This window comes from Fukomys damarensis, unplaced genomic scaffold (assembly GCF_012274545.1).
Source record: "Fukomys damarensis isolate Sample0158 unplaced genomic scaffold, DMR_v1.0_HiC HiC_scaffold_38, whole genome shotgun sequence".
Lineage (NCBI taxonomy): Eukaryota > Metazoa > Chordata > Mammalia > Rodentia > Bathyergidae > Fukomys > Fukomys damarensis.
In genome coordinates this window covers 18412044-18425275 of record NW_022900950.1, presented here as the reverse complement: position 1 = coordinate 18425275, position 13232 = coordinate 18412044, and the positions used below count along the sequence as shown (strand labels likewise).

Below are 13232 nucleotides of genomic sequence, written 5' to 3'. Positions count from 1 at the left end.
CCAACAATGAGTAACTGTACTGTATCCCTAAAATGTACCAATAAACTCAATTAAAGCTGAAAAAAAAAACTAGTCTCTTAATGAGACATAGACACCCTTAGTTCCTTTACAAATATGCTTTTGACATTCAGAATTGATATGTAGGTTTCTAAACTGACCACTTAACTTTGTTGCCTTAAAATTTATTCCTGTCCCTTTGTACAAGATGCTGTAGATCCTTCTGTCATACATTCATACCAGAAATTAGGTAGAACACCTAGACTGAAGCCATCCTGCCATGACTTAAGGCCTTGGGGAGCCCTACTGTAGATTCCTAAGGAATCTGCCTTCAAGCAGAGGAAGACGATTACCACCACTGCAATGGTGCCCACACAATAAAGTCCTACAAGAAGTTTTGCAGTAATTGTTGACCCTCAACAGAACTATTGCTGACTTTTCCCGTGACACTTTAAAAAGAAGTTTTTATTCATTTCCACTTTAAACTCACACTTAATCTGTTGTGCTTGCCACAGAAAAGTATATAGCCTGTTTTTGTGAGATTATTATTTTGTAATTCCTCAATCTGATTTAGTCCAAAGCCAAACACCTAAGAAAGACTTCTGAATTCTTCTAGGTATTTAGCTCAGCACCAATGATGAGCTCTGGGCTTAAAATCTAAATCCCGTTCCTGTCTCTGCCACCTACTGTCTGAAGGAACTTGTCTTTCAGCCTTAACCAGTTCATCTATAAAACACTGGCAATATCCATGTCATTGATTTGTTTGAGAATGAAATGAAATCAAGTATTGGTATTTACCGCAAACTGGCATAGAGTAAATAATTTGGAAGTGTTAGCAGTTTCTATTCAAGTCATGTATTTTGGCTACCACTCTATGCAAATAATTTTATATTAGATAATTATGATTTTTATTCTTATACAGGGATCTATAAAACACTGGCAATATCCATGTCATTGATTTGTTTGAGAATGAAATGAAATCAAGTATTGGTATTTACCGCAAACTGGCATAGAGTAAATAATTTGGAAGTGTTAGCAGTTTCTATTCAAGTCATGTATTTTGGCTACCACTCTATGCAAATAATTTTATATTAGATAATTATGATTTTTATTCTTATACAGGGATATATAAAACATACTTACCGTATCTGTGTTGATATGTGCAAAAGATGGAACATTAAATATCCCTTGGATCAATTCTGGTGGGCTACTTACTCCCAACCACAGGAACATGTTTAGTCCATTGGCCAGAAGGAATATTCCTTCCTCTGAAAGTCGAGACTCTGAGCAACGAAGAGCAGCAGGTAACGTTGTACTCTTTACATCTAATGTGTGCTGTGTGGGCAAAGATGAGAATTAGAGATTTCTCCCCTCCCTCCTTTCTTTCCTCTCTCTTTTACTTTCTCCCATTCTTTTTCTTCAAATGCATTTGTAGTTAATGCTTACTATGTGCCAGACATTGTTCTAGTCATGAAATACAAATCTCTGTGCCTTGTGCAACTAGTGGTTTTCTGAAGGCAGGAAAAGGTGGAACATAAAAGAAATAAAATACATAGAATTGTAAGTGCTTTTAGGAGCTATGAAGGAGCACCTGTGAAGATGAGGAGGGAGACTGTATCCTGAGTTCAAAGCCAGCTTGGCTACATAGTAAGTTCAAGACCAACCTGAACTATACAGTAAGACTCCCCTGCCCTCCAAATAAGAAGAGCCATGAAGGGTAGAAACAGAAAAGTGGGATGGAATGCATCAGTGGTGGGGGAGTGGTGTTTTCTTAACTGCGAGTTTTAACTAGGAAAGTCCAGTAAGGCTGAGTGGAAAGGTAACTTTTGAGTAAAGACCTGAGGAGGAGAGAAAATGAGCTGTGGGGATCTTCAGGGAAGGGCATTCCAGGTAAAAGAACAGTAAAGGGGAGAGAGACTAGAAGCCAGGGAAGAAGGCATTTCAAGAGAGAGTAATAAACTGGGTCAGATGCTGTGACGGGTCAGCAAAGAGGCCAGAATTTCAAGCACACACAGAGAAATAAAGAAAAGATGATTGGTAGCTGCTTATTGGATTTAGCAAGAGGTGAGCAGTGGTGGTTTTGTCGAAGAATTCCAGTGAAGTGGTGATGTTCTTATCCTTTAGAGTTTGGGTTTCTCTGGCCTACAAATTGCTGGTGATCTAATTTTATCTGCAATCAATTATTTTAACTTCTAACCTTCACATTGAAAAGAATGAATGACTTTTTTATTTTCAACCTAACTTAAGACTGCTTAAGACGTGCCTTATTCTTCCTAAGAGCCTGAGGAGGATTCTGCGTACATCCCAACAGCCTTCCTCACTCCCTTCCTTCAGCTGTAACCTGTCAGGTCCCAGGGAAAAAGAGCCTGGTCACAGAGCACAGGGGCACTTGAGGCATCAAGGATTGACTTCAACAAAGTAAAGCACATTGCCATATCAACCCCCTGAGAAAGCGCAGTCGATCCTCTTGTACAGTATGGATATCCTCAAACATATGCTCATCTAAACCCGACTCCACTGAAGCAAGGCTAACTCTAAGCAATCTGATTAAATGTGGTGACTGTCAGACATTACTGTATTGTATAAACAGATACATGTGTGCAGATGGGATCCCACCCCACAAATGTAGCCTTTAATTATGCAGAGTTCATCAACAACTGAAACTTAGTTTGCTCCAATTTGTTTACAGATCTCCATGTGTCTACCTAATTAAAGTCTACCAATTTGGAAATGAGGAAAGAGAAGCCATCCTCTGAACAATTCGTTGAAGTAGGAGCTCCTGATTCCTTCTCCCACCACAGTGACTGCATGTTGGTGCACACACACTGCTTGTTCAGGGGGGCTGGGCTCTAAATCCCATTTTGAAGTCATTTATGACTCTGACTTTCTTAAGAACAAAAGGTTTAGATACAACGTGGAAAAGCACAAAAGTGGACTCCTTTCCAGACTCCTCTAGGAAATGCTCACTATCGGCAGGAGTTGTGGGTAGAAGAAAAGCTGCGAGTCAGCCACACCCATGGTCATGACCAGCTGTCTCTGGTACGCCCGCTCGTCTGTGGAGATCTCTGGTCTACTGAGCAGCACACAGTTTTTTAACAAACAATTCATGTACACTGGAAATATTTTCATGGAATCTGGGAGAATAAGCTGAAAAAAAAAAGACATTTGTTTCATATACTTAAGCTTACTAAGAAAGATCCCCTGAATTTTGAATTTGATCTATAAACATCATTTTCTTTTGCAGTTGTGAAGATATGCGCTCCTCTCCATCCCACTTTAGCTCACAGGTCCTCATACAACTGCCTTGAAGTGCATCCCATAATGACACACTACAATATTACACAATGAGCAAGTCTAAAAGGCAACTTGACAGTTTAAAACATGCTAGACAACAGCCTTCAGGTTGGAAACATTCTAGACAATAGCCTATATTATTAATCTTTGGTCAAGTCCATGTCCTAAGAATAGCTAATAATCAGATCAAGTGTTACTTCCTTCCTTTTAATAGCACAGGTCAAAGAAAATATCCTCTCAAATACACAGAGAATCTAATGATACTTTGCAAACATTCCTGAACCACTAGTGTATAAATTCATGATTTCTTCTTAACTGTATATTTCAATGATGAAAAAGAATGTAGACTTAGCAGAATCCACTCTGAAAAAATTTTCATCAAGGCTCTACTGGATTTATTCATCGTCTTAAATCCCTTTACATCATAGGTCTTTTATCATGATCTACTAAGTATAAGGTACATGTAAGGCACAACTTGCCAACTGATTCCAGCAAACATATATCCTCTCAATTTTTCATTTTTTGAAGAGTCAAAGATTAGTCAAACACAAGGGCCGGGGATTTAGCTCAGTGGTTCTACCACCTGCCTTGCAAGTGCAAGGACGTGAGTTCCATTCCCAGTACCAGAAAAAAAAAAGTTGTCAAACACATTTCCTCATAAAAGAACAGTTTTTCTAACTAATTTTTTCTCTAGCATAACATAGTTTCATTTGACAACATTTAGTACCATATTACTTTCTCATCCAAGGATAACTATAATCCACAGACATGTAATCCCCTAGTTTCTCTACAATTAAATTATTTTTGGAGAGGAAACGTATAAGTTAGGAGGAAACAGAAATCCATGTCTCATTTGATTGAATTTGGAAAACTGTGTTTTGAAATGACAGTAGTAATAAACAACAACACTCTTACTTTGTTGTTCAGTTGTTTGAGTTGCCTCTTGAGGTCACTGTACTCCCAAATAATGTAATAAGTTTAAGCTCACAACTGTGAGCTATTAGATTTAAAGTAAAAAACTAACCCTCCTTATCTGAGCCTAAAATTTGGTTTACTGTTTTTCTGGTCAGGATATAACCTAGCATCTACTGTGTGATTCTCAGAGTGGGCGCTTCATTAAATTGTGTACCCTAAGTGCCTTCTCTCGCCTCCCCCAGTATCAACTCTGGCAGCTCTGCTGAGGGCCAGCATCACATAATCAAAACATGTGCCTCCTGGATGGCCTTGCTTGGGTCAAGGAAACTGTGGGCTTTATGGTAAAATAGTGGTTGTCCTTCAGGAATTTCTCCACAGATATTATATCCCTTAAGTGAACTATAGGAAGGTATTTGGTTTGTAGTTACATTTTCTGAAGAGATCTTAAATTCCAAGTATCCTATGTTTCAATTCCTGATTTTAAATATAGCATTATTTCTACCAACTCTAAATTTTTTAGATCCCACAATGTCATCTAAGTCATATCATTTAAAAAATATCATTGGTTGAAGGTGTACTTGAAATGTGCTAATGGAGAAAAACACTCTCACTGTAAGAAAAGAAATAATTTCTATTCATTCATCAAGAAAGTCTGCCACCATGGTTTTGCTTGAGAATAATTAAACCATATAAACAGATGGCCTAGTTGTAGAGACAACACTTTTAACTTTTGAACCAGAAGGAATTGATAGATTTCACTATTCTTTCCCTTAAATAGGCAACAGATCTGTTTTTCTCTTAAGGTTTTGAGTCTAATCATTTTAACATGAACAAACAAATTTCCAGAGAAGACACAAACTGAACCTGTTCTACTTCAACTAATCCTTCTGAAGGGTGAGACACTCCAGAGACAGAATAATGTCTTCCAGAACTCTAAAGCAAATAATAATAAAACAGGGAGCAAAATCTTCTGATTGGGTGATATCCAGGCTGGACTCCAGATGCACCTGGTGGGCTCTGTGTACTTTCAACAGCCCACGGTGTGACAGTACTGGTAGTTGGGTTTACTAAAGTGGCACATTTTCTGAATAATAAAGACAACAATACAGTACTCCTATAGATTCAAAATTTGCTTAGAGAATTATCAACACAGAAGATGAAGAAATGGAAGACATTTGAACAGCACAGAAAGGAACATTTATGAAAAGTCCAATTAAATAAATGCTTTTATTTTTCTTCTGTTCCAGGATTATGAATTTGGACCCTAAATTTATCTACATTCCTACTGAAGCCTTCCTTCTAGTTGGGCTTTCAGATGTCTTCTCAGTAACTGCTTTTGACAATGAATGGACCAGAAATATTTTCATTGGTTGTTCACCATCTTCTCTTTCAATCAAAATTCAATACTTAGATATTCTATATGAGACTATGAAAAAGAGCATCTACTTTTATTAACATAAGAAAGAAAATGAATAGGAAAAGGTATGCAAATATAAATGTGGATTTCAGATTTTGCATTGTTTTTTAGTAGTTTAAATGAGGCTCATTTAAAAGTTTTTCTAAAATTTCAAATCACTACATGATGGCCAGACACAATTCATTCATACCTATTCATAACTTTTAAATACATAGACTTCCAGTATTTATATTATATTTATGTTTATAAAATACAATGTTATTACTGCCATCAGCTCATCAAATTTGTTAATATGCCTAAAATGTAGCTAAGCATATACATTTCACAACAAAATATCCATGACTATATATAAAAGAGAATCTTGTTTTGACACTTCTTACATATAACATACTTTTGTTTATACGGAATGTAATGACTGTCAACTGAATATGTATACACATTTTTTGGTTCAGGCACTTTGTAAAACCCAGGTTTTTAACATCAGCTATAAAATATCACAGCTCCCCAAAAACTGTGTTCTCAATCTTCTTGGCTGTATAGTTGGCTGGAAAGCATCTGAGTGCCTGCAGCACCCTCAGCCTCACTAGCTACGTGCTGAAACAACATGCAGTGGTTTTTAACATTTTAACACAAAGTACCTTATGGAGCTCACCTGGCTCACAGCAGATGGACTTGCGCAATTTTTTCGGTAACATGCCAACATATGGGCAGTCTGATTAACTAAAATTTCCCGGATGACCTTCAAAGGCTGGTGTAACACCGCTTTAAAGGCTGTGTGCACAAAACCATTATTAAAAGAACATCAAAAATTTAGAAACTGATCTCTTCAAATAAAAAAAGAACAAATTACTATTATGTTCAGGCATTCCAACAAGAATAGCAGGACTTAAAAGTGTTAAACTTATTTGCTAATAGTCCACTATTGATGAAATATGACATCTGCCAGTGGAGAACAATGGCCTACCTATAGCAAAAGGTTATACTGGCTCAGATGTATCTTTATGATATTAGATAAGGAATTCTACAAACAAAGAAAAGAAAAGTATCTTGTCGTTTTCTGATGTTCTGAATTCCTAGAGGCTGATGTACTACTTCTTTCACATTTTAGTGTAGAATCTCAGAAGGAAAGCAAAGAAAATTCTGCCTTGGGACCCATCCTATTTCACACTTACCAAGGTATGGGTAGTTGAGGTCAATTCAAGGTCATGGATAGTCTCCTTCCATTTTGCACCTGTGCCCAGGGGCACACTCATATGCCATAATAATAGCTTAGAAGTACTTTCCTAAATTTCAACTCCAACTCCCCATTAGGAAATAAATTTGTATAGTCTGGTACTGTATTGTACTGAATCATTCTATTTATTAATCTAGTGTTAGAGACTTTAAAGCACCACAGTACCTTTTAGACACTGACTCAGTTAACCAACAAGTCTTGACTGAATTTAAGCAAGGTTTACTTAACTACAAGCTTAGCAAAGTGTTACCTGACTTGGCAAAGAAGTTGATAAGGGCATCTGTCTCACAGCTCTTGTAAAGATCAGCTAACTGGGAACTACAGTTTAAGCCAAGATTGTGAATTCGAAGTCTTCTTTGGCCACCAATGGTTGTGTAAAGCACAGCGCACTGCAGAAATGACATTGAGGTCATATGATTTTCCTGGTCAACACCAATGCCATATCCAACCAGGCTAGCCTGATCTTACTTGAATTTACAAAACAGTATGCACAGATAAAAGATCTTTAAATTTTTCTACAGACCTTTTCCATTATTTATTATCATTGAAGACTGAACAACCACAAGGAGTAATAATGATCAATTCATTGGCTGGGTTTCTATGTAGCATTTCACTGGTTTAAATTATTGGGCTACTCACATGCAAATATCTGTTCACAGATTCACTTATCTTAGATTTTACTACCACGGATCAGGTCCAGAAATAATACCGTAAAGTATTTATAACCCTACCCAAGGTCACTTCCCTTGAAAACATATGACTATTCTTGGTCAGATACTGAGGTCTTATGTTGACAACATATACATTTAAAGAATACAGAGACACAATCATTATTCCAAATGTCTGTGGCTAAAATATACACATTAACGTTCTCAACTTACAACCAACCTCTCTCCACCGTTTAAGTGTTATAAATTAAATCTGAGGTTTTACCCAAAGCCTCATGTGTTCAAAAGTGGGGCTTTTGGAAGGTGATTGGATTATGGGGTGCTGCACTCATCACTTCATTGAGCCACGGAAGAATCAAAAGCTGCATGTGGGTTAGGATTTGGGGCTGCGTTCACAGAGGCGAGTCACTCCTTCCCTCTCTTTACTTTCTGGCTATCATGCCTTGAACTTCTTCTCTTTTTTTTTTTTTTGTACCTGGGATTGAACTAGGGACCTTGCACTTGTGAGGCAGGCACCAGAACCACTGAGCTAAATCCCTGACAGAACAGCTTTTCTCTGCCAGACTCTTCTATCATGATGTTTCTACCCCAGAGTCAGCGACTATGGATGGAATCTTCTAAAATGGATGAGCGAAAATAAACCTCTCCTTCTTTAAGTGGTGTGTGTTGCTACCAAATAGTTTCTCTGGTGTGAAAACTAAAAATGTACATAAGATCCAAATTGTATAACTGACAATGTGAAATGGGAAGAAAAAGGCTAAAGGTGTAGGGGAAATGGGAAGGGTAGGGGAAAGGGAATAAGGGAAAAGAAAAAAATGAGAAAAGGAAAAAATGGAAACAAAGTCTTTGTAAATAGGGGAGGGGGAGGGGGTGAAGGGAGGACAGGGGCATGGGGAAAAAATGAGAACCAAGACCTGTCATGTAAGGGTACAAGATCCCAATGACGAATGTAACTATACTGTATACCTAAAAAGTAAAGTTGTGTGTGTCAGATATTGTATCGCAGCAATGAGAAAGTGACTAAAATGGATACTGATATCTAAAAACTATGCCCAGTAGAAATATGAATTACTGTTTTAATTAAAAATCAACATGGCCAAAAAAAAATTAGCAGGGGATTTAGCTCAGTGGTTCCACTGCCTGCCTCAAAAGTGCAAGGTCCTGAGTTCGATCCCTGATACAAAAACAAAAACAAAAACAAAAACCAGCATGGCTTCTCATTAATTTCATTTATTACAAAGCCAAATCCTATTCCACTTGCTTATGATATAATGAAGTGCTTTATATGATGTTATGGGCTGAATTGTGACACTCCAAAATTCATGTTGAAATTCTAATCCCAAGTTCCTCAGAATCTAATTGTATTTGGAGACTGGGTCTTTAAAAATCATTAAAATGAGGTCATGGAGGTGGGCCCTAATCCAGCGTGACAGGTGTCCTTATGAAAAGAAAACTCTTGGACTCAGACATATAACAGAGGGAGACCATGTGAAGACATGGAGAGAAGACGTCTTTAAGCCGGGAGATACCTGAAACAACTCCTTCATTCAAGACCCCAAGAAACCTTAGTCTTGGACTTTAAGCTCCACAACTGTGAAAAAATAGTTCTGCTGTTGAAACTGTCCTTGTGTGGTAAGGGTGAATGTTCACCAAAAGAAGTGAACAAATATGGAAAACCCGCTTTTCCATGCTCATCGTGCCTAACACAAGCTTTCTGGGTCTATGTGCAGTGACATTACGATTGTTATGTCACAGGGGTGGCACATTTGCATCAGATACTGGGAAACCACACACAGGAGTTCTCCGACCAGTGACTTCTGCCTTTGGAGAGTTGACTTTTTCATGAAAAGACCAATATCTTGGTAGAACTGTTTTAGACTAGCCACAGATTACTGCAAGAAACTAAAAAGCAAAAGACGAGAATAAATATGAAATCACCTGGATTAGGGCTCCACTGTCTTCATTCAGCTTGTCATCATGCTTGAACTCTACAGTCACTGCCTTGTCACAATCAATGGCAGCCATTTCCACATCAGTGGTGTTGTTCATGAAAACCCCACCAAAGAAATCAGTGGCTCTGAAGCCTAAAGAAAAGGAAACAGGGGAATTTTGTTTCTCCAGAGTTTGCTTTTATTTTCTTTCTTGTTTTGTTATTTAATTCGAAGAGAGAACAAGTACACAAAGAGACCTGAAAGGGGAATAAATGATAATTACCTGTGCTGGTACGAACTCTCATAATAGCATCAAAGCCTATTTTCTTTTCAATGTCATTTCTGAGGTCGCTCAAAAATTGTTGGCTATCCAAATGCATCTAAAAAGTAAAGTATGATCAGTGCCCACCAGATGGCAGTAAAATACTTACAATAACAATTCTTATTTTTAAACCTGACAAAATCATTGTTTTTTTTTAAATCTCAAATTAGCATATTATATGCATAATCTATGTTTCTTTGGCTAAGAAAAATACTGACTCTTTGGGCAGTGATTCTTAAATTTCCAAGTGAAACACATCTTTTATTTTCTTCCATTTTCATAACCTTTGACTGGGAAAATAAGGACTGATTTTACTTTCCAACTGAGGAAACAGTATAAATTGATCCCCTAAGAGGCTCAAGGTGATAGACAAGACTAATGGCAACCCAAACAGCTCACTTAACAAACCTGAAACTGCGGGTTCTTTCATCTGACCACGTGCAGAAGCCGAGTCAGAGGACAATTCATGCACTAGTAAAAGCCCTTTCTCTCTGCCTTGTTTGTTAGGTACTCTGCTATCACTGCATTCCTGAAAGCTGCTCACAACTATGTCCCATGTGCAGCACTGCTTATCTGGGCGAGAAGACCCACTAGCTCAGAAGCAACTTCTGAAGCTGCTGGTAAGACCTTGTCAGGGAGTTTCTTGCTTTTTTTTCTTTGTGGTGGTACTGAGGATCGAACCGAGGTCTTTCACACCAAGCTATATACCCAGCTGGGTGGGTTTTGCTAAAGTGCCCAGTCTGGGCTAGAACTTGGGATCCTTCAGCCTCAGCCTCCCAGGGTGCTAGGATACAGGTATATGCTACCAAGTCTAGCTTGGGAGGCTCTTAAAGAAATTCTCATCACACTTGACAGTAGGAGAAAGGCAGATACACACATCCGTTTCAGTCCCCCAAACACAAAGGGAAGGAAGGAATAAACAAAACAGGGAAAAATAGTCTTTATAATAAACTTGAGTTGTTTACATCCAACTGGATGCCTGCAAAGCTCTTCACCATCATTTTTCTCATTTCTTCCTTATTATTGAGAAAACATTATTAAAATTTTTGCTTTCAAAGTAGAGAAAGAAATGCCATTGTAAGGATTCAGTTTTACGACAATGTGCGGTAAATGCATAGCCAAAATGAACACACTTAATACTCTTGGGTTATAAAGTATTTTACTCCCTGGTTTATATCTTAGCAAGTTTTCCTCTGTTAGATTACAACAGCATTTTTTAATAGTAACACTGAAAAGAATTAATAATAACCATCAATGTTGAAGTGCAGTATATCTGTTGCACTAGAAACTACACAGTATTACTTTGTAACTCAAAGACTTCAAAAGTTTCCCTTGCTGGGAAAGGAGCTAACACTGGTCAGCATGGAAAGACTCTCTGTGCCTCAATATATAAGATTTGGGCAGAATGGGGGAAAACACTAAATTTTATGATTATTAAGAGCTTATAGCATACTTAAAAAGACACGTTTATCCAGAAGTCTTGGGAATGGTTCTTAAAGCTTTATTGTAAAAATTAACTCATAATAGGTTTCAGTATGCCATTTCCTTCTATGTATATGTTGTACTTTAAATCACTTCCATCTTCCTTATTACCTTTTCTTGCCCTCCCCTTTAAAACTTGTTCCTTTTTTTTTTTTCATTATTTTTAAACTGGGTCTTGCTTTGTAATGCAGGTAGACTTTGAGGTAGCTGTTTTAGGAGTCCAAACTGGCTTCAAACTTGTGATCCTCCTGCCTCAGTCTCCAAAGTGCTGGGATTACTACCCACCTGGCCAATAATTTTTTGTTATTGGCAATGGTGGAGATTGCACCCAGCACTGTGCATGGTAGATAAGCTCTCTACCACTGAGCTATATCCCCAGCCCAACTTTAAATCTGTTTTGAATGTATTTCATTTGATATCTTTGGTCTTATTCTTTTAATTAGTTTATAATGTAGATACATATAATTTTATCTGATAATTAAAAATAGATAGTGATTAAATACTAGTCATTTACGTTGGGTGAGTGCCCCTTCTGGCTCCTGAGCCACATGGAGATGCAAACATAGGAGGCGCATGTTAGACTATTGGATTAGTACGTCTGGGGAAAGGAACTGGCTGGGCGTAGCTCAGTCTCTTCAGGTCCTCTGTCTGGGGAGGTGGCCTGCCTGCACTGTCTGCCCCTCAAGATGGTAAGCTTTCAAGTATTGTCTGTAGGAGAATCAAGTGACTGCCCACCCTGGATCGGGCTGTCTGTTTGTCAAGTTCAGGAATGACACATTAGGAACCCACTTCCTACAGACCGAAGTTGCTAGAGCACTGACATTCTGATCACCTCCTGAATCTCTCCCTTCATTGAAAAGTGGAATAGAGGGGTGTAATGAATTATTCACCCCAAATTCCAATAACTTGAAACAAATTATAGCTACCTTTTCAAACATTATTTTAAACTTACTTTATATGTAATGGCAGCTTACACTGCTAACTCTCTGGCTGAATGAGACTCTTAGCCAGCGTGAACCCCCTAAACACATACACAGGGTAAGGTTTCCAGGGCTCTTAAAGTTGAATTTGTCAGGTGCTCAGAAGGGGGCACATCTTTCTTAACTCATGGATCTAAACATCAAAATTAACACTGGACAAAACAGAGAAAAATAAATGGCTATTGTTTACCTGGAAATTGTTGTATTTGTAAAGCGTTCCTCCAGTGAGCTGAGGGACAAGACCCAAAGATGCCACATCCACATACTGACTGGGGAAGAGGAAAATAGTCACAGAGCAGCCGTGGGCCACACACTCCTTTGCCAGAGAGTCATAGACACTGGTTTGGGGCTGGAAAAGTATCTGAAGCAAAAGGTGCAAGAAAGGAAAATGAAAAATTACAAAGTACTTTCAGTTTAAAATGAAGTTTCAAACTGAGTTCTCATTGAAAATTTAAAATGGCAAAACATACATTTTCCAGTTAGGTGAACAGGGCTAAAGAAATATTCATATGCATTTCATTTTATTTGATCCTCAGCAACCATAATGGAGCTGACATTTCTATGCTGCCTTACAGAGCCAGAGGACGACTTGGTGTGACACCTCAAGGCCAGTGCATGGTCTGATTCGGCCTGTGGACTCTCCACTTCCGCTCCACTGTCCCAGGTCAGAGCAGAGACACATTGGGAGCCCTGAGCCTGTACTTTGTGCTACAGGTCTCTGCCTGGAGGGGATGTGGTCATAAAGCTGGACGGATGATGTTCTCCTTCCACACCATCTTCTTTCTGCACCCTACCTTCTAACTTCTCTAACATTTTCATCACTCAGTATCTCTCATACAAATTATATATTAGAAAACATGGGGCTTTTATTTTAATTTAGATATTCCCAGTATCAGTTTTTCTAGAAATATAAAATTTCTCCAATTATTTAAAACCCCAAACATTCCCAGATTTGGCCTCCCCCTCCTTTTTTTTTTTTTTTTTTTTTTTCT

The 13232-nt window shown here is 38.1% G+C and overlaps 1 protein-coding gene across 2 annotated transcripts in view; it reads right to left on the bottom strand.

The window, feature by feature from the left end:
* Sec24d (SEC24 homolog D, COPII coat complex component) overlaps positions 1-13232 on the bottom strand; it is an 87017-nt gene that overhangs the window by 7785 nt on the left and 66000 nt on the right. For both annotated transcript variants that reach the window (XM_010610800.2, XM_010610804.2), the window contains exons 14-20: positions 12431-12601; positions 9740-9836; positions 9464-9609; positions 7108-7246; positions 6276-6394; positions 2965-3144; positions 1141-1332 (exon numbers count right to left, since the gene is read on the bottom strand). In XM_010610800.2, the coding sequence (XP_010609102.1) occupies positions 1141-1332; positions 2965-3144; positions 6276-6394; positions 7108-7246; positions 9464-9609; positions 9740-9836; positions 12431-12601 (1044 nt within the window). The remainder of the gene's footprint in view (positions 1-1140; positions 1333-2964; positions 3145-6275; positions 6395-7107; positions 7247-9463; positions 9610-9739; positions 9837-12430; positions 12602-13232) is intronic.